The sequence below is a fragment of the Drosophila suzukii genome, chromosome X (genome assembly GCF_043229965.1).
Source record: "Drosophila suzukii chromosome X, CBGP_Dsuzu_IsoJpt1.0, whole genome shotgun sequence".
NCBI classification, from domain to species: Eukaryota; Metazoa; Arthropoda; class Insecta; order Diptera; family Drosophilidae; genus Drosophila; species Drosophila suzukii.
In genome coordinates, this window is record NC_092084.1 from 25,371,989 (window position 1) to 25,392,625 (window position 20,637).

Genomic DNA, 20,637 nt, shown 5'->3' on the forward strand with positions numbered 1-20,637 from the left:
AATGGCGCACTCAAAAAGTCTGCCCAAGAAGTGGATATTCATTCAGATTCCCAGCAGTGGGAGGTGGGCTAACTAATGAAGCCAGCTGCTGGTGGTTGCAAAACCGCAGATGCAAATCAGAGCAAAACCGAAAAAGAGCAAAGATTGAAAGTGGCTGCTGCTGGTGGGATTGGAATAGGGAGTGGGAGTGGAGGTCATTGCGTCTGAGGCAGATCGAACCCATGTCCAAACTAATCCGCTCTTAATTAAAGATTGCCACCACCAAAGTTTCGCCAGCTCTTCGAGTCAGAGCCCCACTTTGTCCAGGGGAAATGTACTTAAAATTTTCCATATTAAGTCGTCGCAGACTGTGAACCTCCGCCAGGACGGGAGGAGGATGGGTGTGGGTGTGGGTCGTCCTGCTCCTGGCCAGCCGTCGCTTAACCTCAAGGAATAAGTCTTTGACAAAGCTGAGCCGCAAACTTGTTTGTCCAAGCAGTCGCAGAACAAGTTGTCCACCGGAGGAGCGAAGGTGTTGTTATAATGTCCCCCGAATATGTCTGGGCATCCAGGATGCGGATGTGGGGCTGCATTGGCTGCCGGGCACGTGATAAGATCATAATCCCATTTATGTCTTACTTGCCAGTGAAAACTTTTGTCCCGCCTGAGTGGGGTAACCAGAAGGGTTGGATGGGCTGGTTGGGCTGAGTGGGGAATGGTGGATGGTTGGACGCGGCTGTTTATGTTTAAACTGAGGTCAGAGAGCACTAAATCAAGTTGCCAACGTCCAAAAACTTTCGCCGGCGTATGCAAAGAAGCTGTTAAGCAGCTTAAAACTATTCCTTCGGACGGGGAGTACGGCTTCGGAGTCCTGCGTCCTGCGTCCTGCGTCTTCCGGGCTCCAGGTTCCGGGTTCCGTCTTGGGCAATTGTTGATAAGGCCCAGCCAAGCGACAGTTTACATTGGAACAAATTTGAGACTTTTGTTGGGAACTTTTCATCCTACTTGGGCGCCGGAAGAGGGGGAGCCAGGCAAAGTTTTTGTGGGCGCAACGTGTGATGAAGATGCTGGATGGACCAGGATAGAGGATGGAGATGTTATCGGGGCACCACGTATGGCAAATAGTAGCGGTAGATGGTAAAACCCTTTGGTTGGCCTGCGTAGAAAGCCAGAAATGTGCAGGGTTCGGTACCAGCTGTGAAATGTGAAGGAGTCAGGATGGATGGAGTATATGGGACAGGCAGTTCTCCTTTAAGTGTATGACTAGACAGAGAAAAAAATTAGGGCACTAGAAAGTAACTTTGATGATACGGGGCGTATTATTTCGATATGTTCGCCATCACTTTCTATACTTTGGCGAGATTCGAATATTTCTGTCTAGCTCAGAGATCTGACATACAATATACTTAAGTATATCTCACATACATTTGGCACGTGATACAATTTATCATTATTACTGTGTACAGTAAACGGCCATGACAAAGTGGAATGATCCTCTTCTTCTGAAGAACTCGCCGTTGAGTTATTTTAATATGCTCCGAAGAATTCGCGTTTAATTAATTGCAATTTGTTTTTGTCTGATTATTATTATCATCCTTCACAGAAAAGTCAAAACACATTTATTATGAAAGCATTCTTTTCCAGATTTTGAAATGCAGAGTCTCAAAAAATTAGGTTCCCAAGTGGAGCAAACAAAAGTGCACTTTAAAACAACCAACATTTAAAGAGGATCTTTCCACTCCATTTTTAATGTCCTTCGTTCTTTTCTCCCTTTTTCAATTTGGGAGAATTTTCAAAGAGAGAAAAATGATATTTAGTAAATCTATTTCTAATGTATTGATCCTTGTGTTTTTTTCTTCTGTGTACTAGTTCCTAGTTCAGAGAATCCTGGCCTGGTCCTGCATTGACTGGAATCTTCCTGCTGAGTTGGGGTACCCAAGGTGCAGCTGCCAAAACAAATGAGCCTTAATGCGATTTGCTTGAATGGAGCCGGGATGTGCGGGCCACTTTCGAGTCCACCATGTTGGACTTGCCCACCCACTTGGCTGGCTATTGAGTCCCGAAGCCACTAAACCTTAACCGATTCCGGTGCCGGGAGTTGGGAACTGGGAACTGGGAACCGGGAGTCCTCAGTCCGGACAGACATTATCGGCAGTGCGCTGCATCTTGCAGTCTATGCACTGGCCTGGAATTTCATTGGGCTTTCGACCTTTTCACGGCTCAATTAAGTGGCCCAATCAGAAGCTGGGCTTCTCCTGGACTGTTGACTTTAAAGTTGCGCCAGCTGCTGCGAGTGTAATTCGTCTTGTCAGACGAAAAAGATGATTGAATTAACCATTTATGCTCTATTTACGGGCGGACTGGGGAGCAAACAAGGCAAGCAGGACAAACAGGACATGACAGAGCAGACAGACAGGACATTCGCACACACAGAGAAATGAATCCTGGCACCCGCATTCTACATGTGACACATTAGCAGGAGCAGGAGGAGGAGGAGGAGCAGGAGCAGGCGTTGGACGCCGAGTGGCTGGGGCAGACGAACACTGTTATCAGCTCGGCAAAAAGTGTCCTGCGAATGAGAGCACATATGTGTGTGCACACTGTACAGTGTTCGCCGTACATCCACCCACACGGAAGTGGAAATTGTGCGATGTCTGCCTGCAACAGAAGCCAGGACACACGGCATTCCCGCTCCTGCCGCCGCCGACGACTGTTTGCAATGAGGTTTTGTTTCAATTTCCTTTCGATAGGCCACAGACATCCCGAAAATCGGGCGGCCGGCGGGGGGCGGGACAGGACGCGGGCGTCGACAATTTCATGCATAAATTCATCGTGTGTGCTGGGCTTTATGGTTGACTGAGATTCGAGTGAGATACTTCCTTCCGTTATGTTGTTTGTTTACTGCCATTCCGAGTCCGCTGATGACTTTGCATCTAAAACAATTAAGTTTCGTGGCGAAAAAATGGAAAGCGCGGCAGGCTGGCCGGCCAAAACAATTTACATACTCGACATAACTTGGCTTAAATGAGTTTTGCAACAAATTCCGGCAGGACACAGCAGCAGCAGCAGCTAATCCCTTACGGGCATTTTGTTCTCGCCAGAGCGAGGTCCTGCAGCCAGGACCTGCCCCAGTCCCGCCTCCTGCCAGTCACTCAGTCAGCGAGTCATGCATATTTCATGCGGCTGCCGGAGAAAAAAGCGATACATAAAAAATTGTAAATACATTTCCTGTCGTCTAGTCGCAAGGCACAGCCGGGCAGGACAAAGGACGACGAGCAGCAGCCAGGACATGCTGGGACAACGACGACAAGTGCGACAAGTGTGTGCCACATAAAAATGCACAAACATGGTTGGCACGGAGGGGCCGACAAGATCCAGGGCCCAGCCACAGCCGCTTATCCCAGCCGCACTGATAGTGGACGTCCCTCGTCCTGCATCCTGCATCTCCATCCCAATCCCCATCCCCAACCCCATCCACATCCACATCCGCCTCCGCATCCGTCCGGCGAGCGGGCAAAAAACTTTGCTGCCGAATTTAATCCAATAATAAATGGAATATTGCTGACCTCGGGCATTAAATTAAATGTTGTTATCAGTGGAGTGCAGTGAAATTATCAGTGGCCCTCGGTGGGCGGAGCTGGGCAGCAGGACTACCAGGGTCACCCAGGATACGGCTGTGTGCGAGTGAGTTATATGCGCTGAAACTTGATGTTAAATGGCAAGAAAAGGGGAAAAAAGCGAGCAAGAGCAGGAGGAGGAGGAAAGGAGTGGGCCTGGCCAGGACCTCCAGGACCCGTGCGTGTGTGCCGTGGCTCTGTTTGGCCGGATATTAAGCTCGTTTGCATATAATTTGCGTGCCACAGACCGCAACAGAAACACAAACTGAATCTGAATCTGGAACCGAATCTGAATCTGAGTCCGAAACCGAAACCGAGTGCCACTCCAAGCTGGGCAGGATGCTCTTGATGGTTTTTTGGCCTCGCCGCGATAAGAACGCAGAATGCAGCATGCAGAAGTGGAGCTGGGACGCACATTAAGAAGTCCTGGCCGGAGTGAAGCAATTAAGTTTGCGGTGGATATCAGGACATCTGGTTATCCTTTCAGCCCGGTTTGGCTAGTGCGAAAACTGACACATTCTGTGGCATATTTATGGACGGTAATGAGAGATGAACCTGGGCTGGGTGGCCGGGAGGTGGATGTGTGTTCACCGTATATATGAATGGAAGTTCCTCTTCTTTTTGGGCTCTGAAAGTGCCGGCGGCAGCCACCGGGTTCCACCTCCTCCTGGCTGGCAATCAGCCAAAGTCTTGAAACACTTTTGCATAAGTTAAACTCACACGTATGCGTCCTGATGCTTTTTAATCCTTTCCGCGCCAGGGATGCTTTGTCTTGCCTGCTGGGGAGGCGTTGATTATAATTGACTTTGGCTGACTTAAGTGCCAAAATGGAAATACCATGTAGCCCACGGGGGTGTGGGAAGTCTCAGTACCCCGTGTTCGGATGCGGGCGGGAGGCGGGGGGATTGCCAGCCATGGCAATGGTTACCATTTTCCATATTCCATTTACCAATTTTACGCTCTCCCACTTTCACTCAATGCCCCAAAAGGCTGACGAGGCATTCCTTAAATCAAATCAAATGATGTGCAACAATTTTAATATAATCAGAATGCGGATGACCCATTCCAGGACCAGAAAGACGTTGTCCTGGCCACTGGTCAGTACCGGCCGGCGATTGTCATGGGGGCAGCAAATTATGTTAAGTGTTCGCAAGCCCCGCAAGGAGTCCGGAATCCGGAATCCGGAATCCTCACGAACTAACTCAGACATGTGCCACGGGCGGCAGGAAAAAAGCGGAATGCTTGCGAAAAACTTGTATCAAACGACTTTGCCATGGAAACCCATACCCAAGCCCGAACCCAAACGGAAACCTTCAGCCGGGACACAGGATGAAGTAAGGGTTGCGGGGCAATGATTTGTGTGCGTGAGTCGCAAACAAAAAGCCATTACAAACTTCCAGTTTCCTGGCAAAGTTTCTCCACCTGACGCGGGGTATCCTCGAGGTAGCTGCAGCTCCTCAACCAGTAAAGCCACTCCCGTAGCACGGGGTATCCCGCATTCGACTACCAGCCCAGGCGATCTGGCTCAATTTCTTTTCGCACCTCGACGGAAAAAGTGCGCGGAACTGACATTAAAAAGTTGGGCCCTGCTGACGTGCTCCTTGTCGCAGTCGCAGTAGCCGTCCCAGGACCCATATCCCAGCGATCCTCATCACAATTATCATTACCATCAGCAGCATCGTCATCATCATCACCATCATCATTGTAACCGGTTTGATGGAGAGTGCCATCGGAATGATTAAAAAACTTTCGGGTGCCAAAATCTGCATTTAAAATATCATTTGGGGTCAACGGCTCCGCCGCCGACGTCTCTGTCCTGCGGCATTGCAGCCTCCGCAGTCTCCGGAAAATAATTGATCCCCTGCGTCTCGTTTTCCACTGGCACACTCGCACACTCACACCCGGCGTCCCGCCTCGCAGAAAAATCAAATTGAAGTCTATAACAAGCGAGTGACCGCCTCATAAAGCAATTAAGTGCATGTGGCTGACCAAGCAGCAACGTGTTGGAATATCCCCAACAACGCCAGCCAGGATAACTGACCCTCTGCGGCCGGACGAGTCCTGGATAGGACGGGATTCGGGATTCGGGATCCGGGATTCGGGGGACAGGGGCAGGAGACACGTTCCGCACTCGAGTCCGGTGTGTGTGTAACTGGTGTTGATGCTGCTCACTGCATCGGGATGTGGCTGGGCTGCAGGTCACCCTCTTGGAAGGCCGGGAATCATCGTGTTGTGGCCCCCGCATGGACCACCCAGCACGCAAGGATGCGCAGGATGCTGGGCTCTCAAGTAATTCATAGCATTAATTATATTATATGACCCATGCGAGGAGGCAGTCACCAGCAGGGGCTGTGGATCGAGTTCTTTATCGCTCTCCGCTCACCCCTCGCAACCCACTTGACTTCCCGAAAACGCTTCTTATCTATTCTCCTATTTCCAAACTGGAGCACAACTAAGCCTGCCCCTTGGAAAGGGTACTGTTACAATAAAATCAAGTGCTGTTCCAAATTTAATGATATTTGTGTGCCACATTTATCGTAGATTGGGATTGGGTTATCGCTTAACAAGTCGTCAACAACTGAGTTTAAAGCTACGAAATATCTACATAGGTACAGTCCCTCTCCGTTGAAACTAAGTTATTTTGATTGAATTGAAGAATTGAAAATCTGCAATGATAGTCCGATCATAACGAGTGAATCACCGATCGAAAGGTATTGTGATTTTTCTCAATTTTCTGTACCAAGTAGATTGAAGAAATTGTGGTGAAAAAAAGAAAAAATAAAAGGTACAATTTAGAAGATATGCTAGAGAAAACGGAGAAGCAAAATGTTCAGATTTTTTCCCATAAACCATTACAACACGATACTCCACAGCAGAGTTATGTCGTTTAAATGAATTCAAGGCCATTTTCCAAATTAAGAATTTGGAATTTTTTTCCTACTATACGATTGAGTTAGAAAACATTACAAATTGAAAATTTTAAGTATTTTTTCGTTAGTTGACCATGTTTGGCGTATCCTCTGTAGGATGCATATATCGTTGTAGCGAGTGCCCACTGTACCAATGCCAACATTGTGTTACAATGCACTTGCGTAAACATAAAGGCCCGGTCGTTAAACTAAAGTGCCCGACTGAAATTCGATCACCCGAAATGCGCCTCAGAGCCCAACATATGGAAAGTGCAAGTGTCTGCATATTCTTATGGCCTGACCGCACAAACAGCCGATGCATGCATGTTACCAGTCTTACGAATGAGCATATGTAGATACACTAGTCGGCATAAGTATTTTAACAAGACAATAGTTAAACATGCTCATACTTCGAACTTACTTCATCTACATTTTGGCAGCAATAAAAATGTCATTTAAATTCCGTTTGAATGATACAAGACTTTTCTTAACCCATTCAGTACTTATTGAAAATGCGGAAATTTTGTGAAAATCTAGTTTTTCAACTTTTTTCTTTGAAAACAAACATTTTTTGATGCTAAAAGTTTCTCCAAACAAAACTAATAGTAACTGCAAAAATAAATTTTCTAATATTTTTTCTTATATTTTTTATTATTTTTTTTAATGTGACAACGTAAGAAAAAAGTAGTACAAATAAGAAAAAAATATGGCTCGAGTAAAAATTTTTTAACATTAAAAAAAATCATAGAAAATATATATATATTGTGTGGAAAAACTTTTAGCATCAACAAAGTTTAGTTTTCAAGACCTGAAAAAAAGTTTAAAAAGTCAAATTTCGGAAAAATTTGCAATTTTCAATAGGTGCTAAATGGGTTAAGAAAAGAGTTGTACTATTCAAACGAAATATTAATGACCTTTCCATTGATGTTAAAATGTATATGTAGTACGTTCAGATTATGGGTGTATTTAACTTTTTTTTCGTCAAAATACTTATGCCGACTAGTGTATTCCTAAGTACATGGCCGCTGCCTGTCCTCTGCCGGCGTAAGCGGGTAGCGCAGCCGCGAGCCACTAGCATTTAAGTCACTCTCGATTAGAACTTGAATCAATACAGTACACAAACTGACCTGCTGCCAAATTGTGTGACTTTTTATTGAAGAATAATTTATACAAATCCACGAAGATCATCTGGAGGAATTTACTATATGGCGACCGTGGCAATGGTCCAAATCGGCAGCTACTGAGTGGAAATCAGCGGAAATCAATTGGACGACGACACGAATGAAAAAAATAAAAAAGCCTGAGTGAGTAGAGTGTGAGGGGTGGACGCGAAGGTGTTGACCAAAAAATTTAAGAAAAGAGTAGCGCACATAAAGTGGGTACTATATACAAACAGACCACCTTCCGCGTGGGCAACAGCCCAAAAATTAAAAAGCTGAGCTTGATCAGTTAAAATCAAGTCTCAAAAATAATCGCCCTATATCACAGCTCACTCAGCAAAAATTCAAATCATTAAAGAACAAATAATATTGAAATCTCCATCCCCAAAACAAGTGCCTCAACGGCCAAAAGTTTGCCCAGCCGATTGCCCTGGTCCACCAAAAAGGATACATTGCAACTACACCTGTGGGAAGCCCAGCACCGTTGTCGCCTAAGCCCATAGGCCCCGGACAACCGCAGGAGATCAACAAGCGTGGGGGGCAAACAGCCGCCTACGCCTTCGAAGGAGCATCAGCGTGCCAACCCCGGCGACGCCCAGCTGATGCCATAGAGGGTCTGAGGGAAGGCGTATTGAGGAACATAAATAACAAAAAAAATTAAGCTAAATTACTTAAATTATAATTTAAATTTGTAAAATTGAGCGGAACCTTTTCTGCCCGATTAGAAGTGTAGCTCGTAAAGCTATGCGAAAGCATAGGCAGGAAAATGTACAAACCTACGATCAGAATCGAGAATTTCTAAAAATTAATAAATGAATGGGGAATAATAGTATAGGTAAGACAGTCCTAATAACATAAAAGCTTAAGATTTAAAATTAAAAAATTGGAAAATATACCCACAAAAATCTTATAGACTATAAAACTGTCGATTCGACGGCAAATGTAATAAGTAAAGTAGAATCACAAAAGGTTGATATTGGAACTACAGCTGTACTTTTAACAATAATCGTTGTAATTTTATACCCAAAAAGCATTCGTATTATCAACAGTTAGAGGAGTAATAGTTAGGTCAATTGTTAAAGACAATTCCATCTGTTCCTGTTGAATAAGCTTCAAACGATCTTGATAACAGTTAAAGAAAAATTTGACTAAAAAATATCGATTTAGAAACACAAGAAAATTCTGAATCAGAAGAAGGAGAACAAATTAACATAATAATAATACCAGAAGCGCAAAAAAAGATATTCAAGATTCAAATTTAGACTCAGTCAACTCGGTAAAACTGAAGCCCTTCACAATGACAGACGAAGTAACTGCCCAAAGGGCATATATCAAAGACATTTCCGATTTCATACCAGAATTTAATGGACAAAAATTAAATCTTCAGAGATTTATAACAGTTCTAAGATTGGTCAGTTTAACTAAAGGATCATTTGAAGAGTTGGCCGTTGAAGTAATTAAATCAAAAATAGAAGGATTAACCTTATATAAGGTCCAAAATGAAACTACTATCAACGGAATAATACAAAAACTTCAAGATACTATTGTCGGTGAATCATCTTATGTAGTTGAAGACAAAATGAACCAAATAACCCAGAAAGGAAAAAATGCCGAAAAGTTTACCTCAGAAATTGATCATTTACGAAAGCTACTTGAAGCCTCGTATATTGAAGAGGGTCTATCACCTGAAAATGCTGAAAAATATAGCACCAAGGCAGCCATTACCGCAATTGAAAAAAATCGTGAGTCAATATTGGATACCCGAAGAGGACAAACACATCGCGATAATACTTACCGAGGTAACTATCGTGGTAGAGGCCGTGGTAACAACCAAAGCAACGGCTATTCCCGAAACTACGGGAATTACCAAAACAATGGTTATAACCAAAATTATAATAACCAAAATTATAAATCCCTCACCAATAGTAACAATAGAGGTCGCGGATATTATAGAGGTAATAACCGTGGTGGAACCAATAACAACGGCAACAACAATAACACTAGAAGAAACTCAAATGCCCAAGTAAGAACTGTCGAGGCACAATCGGAAAACTAAATAATTCCCTTAAGAAAATTCAGCAACAAGAATTATAATTATACAACATAAATTTAAGTCTCAACATTTATATACAAATAAAAAAATATTATACAGAAACACCCTTAACCTTATTAATAAATTCAGGTGCCGATTTAAGTCTTTTAAAACTAATGCCTGAAAACTACAATGACACAGACAAGACAAAAACAATAACAATATCTGAAATAGGTGAAGATTCTCAAAAGGTTCAACATTTATGGAAATTTCAATTTAAACAATTATTTTCAATGAAAATCCCATCTTCCAAATTAACAAGAATCAGACTAGACTTAGAAAATTTTCAATTTACAGAATAAGCATCGAAGAAGTTTCACAAACAAAATCCAATTCGGATTTTCAAAAGCAACCAAAATCTTAAAAAAGTAGTACCTTGTATTTAACAATATCGAAATGTTCCATTAAGAGAGAAAAAAAAACGTATAAATCACGTGGACAAATTTTAAGCACTTTTTGAACCCCCCTCCCCCCCTCGTGACCAATCGTGGATTTTTAACTAAACCGCCCCCCCCCCCCCCCCCCCCATTTTGACCACGTGTACTTTTTCATTGAACATTTTTTTTTCTTATTAAAAATTATATCTATAGAGATTTTTAAAAATGGTAAATAAATAGAAGTTTAATAGTAAATTTAAAAGTGGAATAAATAACATAAAGGTTCAAATTAAATCTTTACTATGTCCACGTGGACATTTACCTCGACCCCCCTCCCCCCCTCGTGGAAAATCGTGGACTTTTGACGAAACTACCAAACATACCAAAACTCCCTTGACAATAACAGAAACACCAATAAATGCATTTGATAGAGAGTAATGATCTTTAGTGTGGCTATACACAAGTAAAAAAAGCATACCTTTTTCTGATTAGAAAAGAAAACAAAAGATTTTATTTAATAATAACACATTTTTCCAATTTTTTGTATTTTTAATCATACAACATTTTTATATACCTAAAAACCGTAATCATAAAAATATAAAATCCCTAGAAAATAACTTCATTTTATTACGTTATTTTCCAAAATGAGGGAGATGTAGTATTCATATATCGTTGTAGAGAGTACCCACTGTACCAACTTGAGCCAATAAAGTACAAAAGCTGACCTGCTGGTCAGCCACCAAACTATGTGACCTTTTATTGGAGAATAAATTATTCAAATTTATATAGAGCATCTGGAGGAATTTACTACACATCAACATGTGATTAGTCTTTTTACATTGGAAGAATTCATAAAACACTTTACAATGGTTTTGAAATTTAACATTAAAATGTAAAATTATTGATCAATTTAAGCTAAGTGGTACATAAACAATATACCGAAAATAGTCAGATATACTAAATAATTATTAAACAAGAAAGGAAGTTTACTTCGGCAAGCCGAAGTTTGTATACCCTTGCAGTTATAATTATTAAATTTAAAAATACAAAAAAATTATATTCCCAATAGTATAAGATAATATGTCAAAAAACGCCGAATCTATAATTTGTTTCATATTATTTTCCCACCAATTTTCCGATCGTTCCTATGGCAGCTATATGATATAGTCGTCCGATTTTGATGAAATTAAATTCGAAATTCAGAACTAATTAAAAAATGTTATTTCCAAGCGTAGGAGGTTATATGTTAAAAAGCACCGAAGGTGATATTTAATATATCTGACTATTTGCCCACGCATTTTTAATACCATTGTTAATTGTTTTATGAATAGTTGCAATATTAGATGACTAATAGCATGTTCAGGACTCGCGAAATATGGCCAAATATCAAATAGATACTAATATTTTTTGATTTTTCGCCCTAGATGAACTTTTTATACCCTGGCAGAGGGTATTATGATTTCAGTCAAAAGTTTGCAACGCATTGAAGGAGACGTTTCCGACCTCATAAAGTATATATATTCTTGATCAACATCTTTAGACGAGTCGATCTAGCCATGTCCGTCTGTCCGTCCGTTTCTACGGAAACTAGTTTCTCAGTTTTAAAGCTATCGGGCTGCAGATAGTACATAAGTCGGCACCAGCCGGATCGGACAACTATATCTTATAGCTCCCATAGAAATAATCGGAAACAACTTTAAAAAATTATATCTTTGGTGTTTTTTAACATATAACCTCCTAAGCTGAGAACTACCATTTTTTAATTCGTTTTGGATTTCGAACTAAATTTAAACAAAATCGGACGACTATAGCATATAGCTGCCATAGGAACGATCGGAAAATTGGTGGGAAAATAATATGAAACATATTATAGCTTCGGTGTTTTCTGACATACACCTATTCCTCGCTTTGCGTCGTTTCTTTTTGCGTTTTTTTTGAAGTTGCGTCGCTTCTTAATTAGAACTAATTTTCATTGTGCGTCGTTAGATTTTCGATGTTGCGTTGTTTTGGGATAAAGTCGTTAATACGTTTAAAAAAAAAAAAGTTCAGCAAACATTGCACCAATTTTTTTAAAGAAAGCCGGCCTACGACAACAGACACTAAAGACTCGTCAGAGAGTGATTAATTCAAATTTTATTTCTCATAATTGAGTATGTAATTGAAGATTTTATTTTGTTTTAAATGAATTAGTTTCTTTTTGTTTTTATATGTAATAAAATGAAATGTTATTTTAGTTTTTTTTTAATGATCTCTTTGCTGAATTTTATTTTTAAAAAGTAGTATTTTTGTAACCCTGGAACCCATCTTCGAACTTTACATGGTTTGCTATAGAAAATCCTAATTCACTTTGCGTCGTTTCAATTTGCGTCGTATTTTTTTGAACGTATCCCCGACGCAAAGCGAGGGATAGGTGTATATACTATTGGGAATATCATTTTTTGTATTTTTAAATTTAACAAATATAACTGCAAGGGTATACAAGCTTCGGCTTGCCGAAGTTAACTTCCTTTCTTGTTTTTTTCTTACTATTAACTTTATGCTGAAAAATAATATATTACATGTTTCTGCTTCCAAAAAAATTTGACAACTGGTCACCGCATTTTGAAAGTTCAACAGAAACTATTTACGTTCGTTACCTCAATTGTTGAGTTTTCTGTTGATCCCATCCCTGGATATGGTACGTGATGGTTACGTTTTTCTTCGTAAATGTGTAGACGTTTTTTCTTATACGGCTAGATCTCCAGCAATGCAGCTACTTCCTATAAAGCTGCAAAAACATAGATGGTAGCCCCATTGATAGTTTTCATAGTTTGAGGAGTAAACATCGATACTATCGCGACAATAGTGGTCAAAACCAATATAATAGGGTAATTCCTGCAGAACATTATCTAATGAAAATGGTGCTATTATGAAAAGTATTATATATCAATAATTACAATTATAAACGCAATAAGTCTACTTCTTGTAGAGGATCGACCTACATCGACATCGACTTTAATTTATATTTCATTTTTCAACACATCGTTCTCCTTCGAAATCCAAGTGATGGGAGTTGTATGTAATACTATCGGGATAGTCTGAGTAACATCGGTTGAGGTCACCGGGGCACAAATTATCGCTTGTCTTCCAGCTCTACTTCCTACCAAAGCTACTGAAAGAAGAAGTGAAGAAGTGACTTGCACAAATTTATAAAACAGCCCAGTTTGCTGAAAAAAGCTAGCTTCGTGTGGAAATTTGAGTCTTGTTTTTGGCACACATTCCAAAAAACTAGCTTCTACAAAAAGACAAGTAAAGTACCTCAAAATGGCCGACGACCAAAACATCGAGAGCCCCGTCTTCGAGAAGCTTCCAGTTATGGAGGCGGCACCTGAGAACCCAACCGCCGACAAGGAGAACGGAGCACCGGCCGCCGACAGCGGGGCACTCTCCGGTGGCGTCGATGGTGAAAAGGCGACCGCCGAGGCCGCTGACAAGGAGGAGGAGTCCGCCGCCGATGGCGAGGAGGCCAAGAAGAAGAGCATCGAAGCAGCTCCATCTGCTGTTGAGAACGCCGAGGAGGCCGCCGTCGGTGACTCAGCAGATGCTCCCGCCGACGGGCCCGTGAAGCGGAAGTTGGACGAGGCCGCCGCTATAGCCGATGAGACCAGTGCCACGCCGGAAAAAAAAAGTAGGCTGCATTAGGAATGCACAAAGGACGAGGTGCAGAACGGCGCCTAGAAAATAGCCCGCAGAGCAGCGAACTGTAATATACTTAATAAAATATACTAACACAACAAACACTCGCAAATCACACAAACACACAGCAACACGCACCGAACTGAACCATCCACCCACCCACTTTACCAACGATCGATCCTGCAAACAGGAGCGCAGTCTTGTGGCGCACCGATCTGTTCTCTGTATCTCTACTAACCAACAAACAACCGACCAGGACACCATTGTTGGTGTCGAGAAACAACAACAATCTATTGTCATTAAAACAAAACCCTACTTACAAACTAAATTTTAAAGCATTATCACTTTGGTCGGCAGTCCACTTAGTGACGAAGCGCACCAGGAAGAAGGGAAGGCGACTACTATGTTTATATAGCCGCAGAGTTGAAAATCTGCTGTGATACTAAGAAAACCCAGGTTTGTTAGACTAGTTGCATTCTAACTGAAAGAATGCTTCGAATGACTTCTCATCCGATGCTCCTTTTAAAAAATATACTGAAAACAAGATTTTGGGGGACTTTTCAAAATGAAATTTATTTATTTACAAAACAACAGGGATCGGCAGCCATAGCTGGCTTAAGGTCAATAATTTCAGTTTACTATTCTGTTCTTAATTACTAATTGTATAATTCATTTAACTTTGGTATTCGATTCTTAATTATTAAGTGTATAATTCAAGTATATTTCAGGTGTCTATCTTAATTATCTTATCTATCTTAATTATAGGAGGCTTGATATTAAGGAACTTAAGAACTTGAAGAGGGTTGGTAGGTGTGGGATTTGAAGAAGTGTAGTAAGGTTTTCATTTGGGATATAAATTCGGATGTTATCAAATGCAGCGCATACGTTATTGACAATAAAGTGTGGTTACAGAACTTACAGGGGTTGTTTAAAGCCTGTTTATGGATTGGTACCAACTGGAGGAGCATTGAAAAAGATTGAAAGAGATGTTATAAAAATGACTTTTAAAGAATCTGTTTATATCAAACCAGATAATATTACGTGAGGTGAACAGAGGTGCGATAGTTGCGTTTTTTGCGGCTTCATCAGCAAATTCGTTGCCGCTAATTCCAACATGGTTCGGTACCCACATGACTTTTATTTTGGGGTAAGCGGTATTTATTATACCACGAATTTTCGTAGGATGTTGCTTATCGATGTTTTTAAGCGAGTGAATTGGGAAAGAGATCTTTCCCTTAATAGTACGACCCATCACGACGACTTCCACGATAATGACGATAATTTCTGCAGTATAAACTGACGTGTAATTTGGAAGAATGCCTTTTTTTTTAGAACATTGTTCTTTGTGGACATAGACAGTTGTGTCTTGGTTTTTTGGTTGGTAAGATTTGCTTTAATGTCCAGAAATTCTTTTCTAAATATTGGCTCAAATGTCTGGTTGTAAGTGCCAAGACTAAGATTTTGGTAAGATTTTTATTGGGCTGTAAGGGAGAAATAGGTTTGCACATGACGTAGTATTTTTGTGTAGGACTGAGTTTCTGAGGGTTTTCTTATTTTTATTTTTTCTTTTATTGAATTTAGAGGGGTGTCTGATGATTGGGCTACAGTGCTAGAACATTTTGGCTTGGAGGTGATGTGTTCTAATGTGGGTGGTAGGTTCTAAGTATAAGTTGATGGCGTGTGCTGAGCAAACGCCACCCAGTGCTAAATGGAGTGCATTATTGAAAAGGATTTGGATCGGTATGATTTGCGATTTTGGAGCTAAACCATATAATGGTGAGCCATAGTCTATTTTTGGTCAGCGGCTGGCAGTTAATTTGTCGTTTGAGAGGCATTTTATTATATTTATTGAACTTGTTAGAGATTTTGCTAATTTATTCCTATGGGGCTTCCACTTGTATTTTGTGTAAATTGTTAAGCCTAACATTGTTAGCTCCGGTACTGTACTTGTTTACTACAAAACTTGTTTCTGTAGAAAGTTGGCAGATACAGTTGTGTTTTCTGCAAATGTGCATATGTTTGCATTTTGAGAGGGATAACGACTCTCCGGATAAATTGCAAAAGTTACTAATGTCGTGGAATAGACGATTTCGGTATATTGATGGGTTTTTCTGTACTTTAGGGTAAACTATAATATAGTCGTCTTTAAATGCGGTGAAGTTCTGATTCGTATGTTTGCAATGAGAAAAGGAATCGCAGACAGTGGGGATCCCTGCGGGATTCCGTTATGAAGTGGTTGAATTAAGGAATGACTATGGTTAACCTTTTCTCTAATTTTCCGACTTGTGGTTAACTGATTAGCCTTGGCTCACAGCCCCATTTAATCAATTGACTTTTTATATTATACAAATTTTAAGGGCCAGGGGTATAATGGATTTTAGTATTGAGTGGAAGAAGTTTTTATTCTAATTATTACTGGTTTTGACGTTTGCTGTATCATTGTATAATTGATCTTGCCGCTTCTAGGAGTATTACCTTTTAGACTGTTCAAAGTAGTCAATGTCTTATTCCATGAAGTCAGCTGTTTGTTTCTGTGTTCGTCGTTGCTTTGTCTGTATGCGTTGTGTTTTGCGTCTAAAAAAGATTGTAAGAGGTTGTGATCATCGGATTTTGATAACCAATGATTGGAAAAAGCTGTGGCAATATCTTCTGGACTTGAGACTTTTGTGTTCGTATTGTTGCTCCGAATACAATGTGTTGATCTGTGAATCATGTCTGGCTTTGAGTCAGTTGAAATGCTGGATGTAGGTGCGTGAAAACTTTCTTTTTTGCTCAATCGAATTTATCGACTGAGCTAAGCATTAGTTCTTTTAAAACGTATTAGGTTGAATAAAGACGTTTCCCTATTGAACGCTCTCCAGGCTCGATTTTTGGTAGCTTTTAAGGTGCCTAGGTTTTTGTTTCACCATGGAACGTTGTACTGACTTTTTGGGGGCTGGGATTGGGGAACACTATTATAGGCGCTATTTAATATTATTTTGTTTATGGTGCTGTAATTTTACAATTGCAGTGAATTTTGAGGCTCGGTGAGCCAAAGGCAAGGTCGATGTGGGTCGTTGTTTAATGTGATGTTGTTATTACTGTGAATGTAATCTCCGAGGATTCTACCCCTGCGATTGCTTCTGGGAGATCCCCAGAAAGTATTCCAGTCATAAAAGTCTTCTGTGATCAGTGTAGGTGTTGTTAGGTAGGGGAATGTGGTTTCTGTCTTGGTAAATTTTTGTAAAAGTGGTTTGTAGGCTAAAAAAATATTCAGTTTTTTGTTTGGATTGTATTTCCAATCCAATAGATTATCCAATAGTTATAGATTTTAAATTTGACTGGGATGGTGAATTGTTGAAAGAGTATTACGTGGGTTGCATAAAGTGAAATAATGTTGGGTTTGTGAAGTTTTAAAAGTATTTGTAGTTCGTTATAATCAATGTGGACGACAGTCCACGCAGAGGACTATTATGTATATGCGCAGAAGGTAATAAGGTAATGTATCGAACCTAATTAGCATGGCTTCAATAATGGTCGCTCTACGATGACAACCTTGGATATTTTTACAAAGCACTGCATACACGCATTTGAATGCCATTCACAGATGAACACTAATTTCACAGATTTTGCCAACGACTTTGACAAGGTTTGTCACTCTCCCTCAAAGGCAAAACTATCCAAGCTTGGCTTTCACTTCTATTCTTTAAACTGGATAGCATCATATTTGGATAATCGGCGTTTTCATGTTTAAGTAGGTGGTGCTATATCGCATCTCTGCTTTGAATAAAATCGTTGATCTTGGGGTCTTATTTGATGACAAATTTATTTTTAAAACATGTACAATTTACATTAGATTAGATTGAGTTTTTGATTCAAAAATTCACTGCGGCTGAAGGACCGATGTGCCCGCCGATGTGCGACCTCTTGCTGCCTACTTTAAAAGTAAACTAATATGTCTTTAGTGGCCGGGCAGCAGGCCTCCAATGCGGGGACTCAGGCTCCTGTCTAATGTTCGAAGATTTCGTTTTCTAAATGTCAAAGTCTTCCGAGGAAGGGACGAGGTACTCTCTCTCCAGGGCGGCGCCCATCATGTCCCATTCGTCGTCGTCCTCGTCCTCCGGGTCTTTCTCGCTGTTCAGGTCGGAGCCAATCTCCTGGTCAGTAGGCAGATCTTCTCCTCGTCGAAACTTGGCTCTGGGCATCTCATCGTCATCATCCTCCTTCTCATTGTTGTCATTAGCCTCTGCGTTTAAGCCTATGTCAAATTCCATGACGTTCTGCGCTCCGATCATTACGTCCTCGCTGCGCGTCAACAAGTCATGGGCTCTATTGCTATTGCTATTATCTTCGCGCATTCTCTTAAGCACCTTCCTATCCATTGGTGGGTTTTCAAGTTTAACGGGTCCCTCGTCACTCGACGAGTCCGACTCGAAGAATGTGTCGTAGTCCTGGTTCATGGACTCGATGTCCGCGTTGGTGAGGCCAACGCGGAAGGTGCCGCTCTGCTGCTCCTGCTGCTTGCTGCTCGATGGTGAGATCTCTGGGCGCTCGCTGTAGTTGACCACGTGCTCGGGACTGCGCACCTTGCCACCTTGGTCCAATGGAAAGAGCTTCTCCTCCACATGCTCCCAGCGCTCGGCGCAGGTCCACAGCCAGTTTGCATTGACCACCTTGATGGCGGATTCTTTCTTGGCGGCATATACCTTGTAGGTGCCCGCATCGACCGCCACCAGATGCGTGATCCCCTTGCCAATGTTCGGCTGCACATCTGCGCCCAGACTTTTAGCAATGAAGTATGCCTGCGATTGCTCCAGCTTCATCTCCGTGGGCACCAGGCCGGAGAACACCAAGCTCTTGCCACGCAGCACTTCACAGCGAATCTTCGGAACGATGACCTTTAGATCGGTTATCTCCGTGGTCTCGTCGTAGATGGCATAGAATCGCTTGTGGATGCTGCGCAATATGCCCTCCAGATAAAGCAGGTAATCGTCGGTGTCTTCAATCTCTATCTGCTTCTGCCCTTCGAGCGGCACTCGAAGGCTGGGCTTTGACGTGGTGGCCACATCCTCATTGCTTGTCGGGGTTTTCTCTTCCACCACCTCGGCTTTTGTGACCTCCTTGGAACTATCATCAATAACAGCTTTCTCAGCATCTGGTGAGCCAGATGAACTATCGTCTACGACCACGATTTCCTCTGAGACAGTCTTGCCATTTAGTGTGTCACTCGGCGGCTTCTTGGGTGCCTCTGCGGCTATCGAGGAATTGGAAATCTCGGGATCCTTGGCGTCGCTCTCCAGTTCGAATACGTCGACTGATTCCTCATTCCCCTCATCATCCTTGCTTGTGCTTGAGACTATGTTGTCGCCCCTATCAGGATCTTCTGTTCTCAGTTCGCTGATAGACTCGGAAATCTTCTCGGTAATCTCTTGGAAATCAACGCCTTCGCCATCCAGTTCATGCTTGGACAAGCCCGGCGGGGCATTAATGTCACCCTTGTGCTGAAAGAAGTGATAGGGCTTGACCTGAATCAAGTTGGAGGCCATGTTCCACACATCCTCCCGATCGTCGATGATGCACACCATGGAATCGCCATTCGGAAAGAGAGCTTTCAAGTTGTCCGTCTTGCTGGTGGCATTGAAGGACTCATCTCTGGACAGAATCCTGGTCGAGAAGAACTTTCCCTCGGGGTCCAGGAGTTGGGCAATCTTGTGCGCGTACTTACGCTTCCCAAAGGTGCAGATGTGCAGCTCGTAGAGCTGGGACATGCGCTTCAGGAACTCGGCAGTGCCGGGGCGCAAGCGCGTGTGGTACCACTTGGAATGCGGGCCGCGCAGCTGGAAGTGGTAGATGCCCTTGATGTTGTCCGGCACCGTGTCGTCGGTGGTGTGGATCACCGTATGGTCGAGATCGACGAGCAGGACCAGCTTCCTGTCGGCCAGCAGGCGGCGGGTGTCGTCGTGTCCGAGCTTCTGGGCCAGCTTCTGGCTGACCTTAAGATCGGGCATGGTGTGCACCATGGGCACCGAGGCCACCGACGTTTGTCCATTCTCGTTCTGACGCAAGTCGGCTTCACTTCCACTTCCTCCGCCTCCTTGGTCTCCGTCCTTGGTCACGCCCCTAGCCGCGCGACTGGGCGTCGCGCCCTCCTCATCGGCTATGTTCTGCATCGCTTGGCTTCAGTTTTTTAAACACTTAACTGGTTCAAATCTCCGTACCTAGTTGAGGTTGCAATTCGATTTATTTAGTCGAATTTATCCGTCACAAAGTCAGTTGTCAAAACTTTTGTATGTTGAAGGTGCGATTGTCACGACCCCTTACCTCGTTAGGAGGTGTTTTCACTTGATATCAGAATTTTTTTATAAAATAGGAGCTATGTTCACTTTTGCTGTAATGCTCATATACATATGTATAAACTATATTAATATCACAAAAGTAAATATATACATTTCCGTTGGCAAGACCACGTCCACTTAGTTTCTAGGAGTTTAAATAAGACTGTCGGGCTTTTAACAATTAGCTTATTACAAAAAGTTTTAGTCCATGAAAAACTTGTAAATGTTATTCCTTTACTTAAAAATTATCTTTCAAGAACTTGTGCCATCAAATTAACGATGCATAGTGTTGAGCATTCAAGGTAAGCATGAAATGTTAATCGTTCAATAACTTCCCAACGGTAATTTGTATGGCAACAAGTGTTGCAAAAGTTGGGGAATCTCAAGGGCTATATATTTTTTAAGGAAAGACACAAAAGGTAGTTTAAAAAGACTTTTTGCTATAACTTTGAATCTATTGCAGCGTGATTAGCATATTGAATTACCCTCTCAGCGACATAAAGCACGTATCTGT

General features: G+C 42.0%; 3 protein-coding genes and 1 long non-coding RNA gene across 4 annotated transcripts in view; 2 read left to right on the plus strand and 2 right to left on the minus strand.

Moving 5' to 3' along the window:
- LOC108010420 (uncharacterized) overlaps positions 1–20,637 on the minus strand; it is a 67,063-nt gene that overhangs the window by 31,145 nt on the left and 15,281 nt on the right. The window lies entirely within an intron of this gene.
- On the plus strand, positions 7,339–8,647 carry LOC136117320 (uncharacterized). Its single transcript, XR_010654815.2, has 2 exons — positions 7,339–7,809; positions 8,060–8,647. It is a non-coding gene; the product is annotated as an uncharacterized lncRNA (long non-coding RNA).
- LOC118878240 (myristoylated alanine-rich C-kinase substrate-like) lies at positions 13,250–14,137 on the plus strand. The gene is given in 1 exon segment (XM_070997562.1): positions 13,250–14,137. A coding segment is annotated over 1 exon segment (414 nt). The 5' UTR covers positions 13,250–13,437; the 3' UTR covers positions 13,852–14,137.
- LOC118878219 (RNA polymerase II subunit A C-terminal domain phosphatase-like) lies at positions 17,599–20,120 on the minus strand. Its single transcript, XM_036820049.3, has one exon. The coding sequence runs from the start codon at positions 19,956–19,958 to the stop codon at positions 17,820–17,822; it is 2,139 nt and encodes a 712-aa protein (XP_036675944.2). The 5' UTR covers positions 19,959–20,120; the 3' UTR covers positions 17,599–17,819.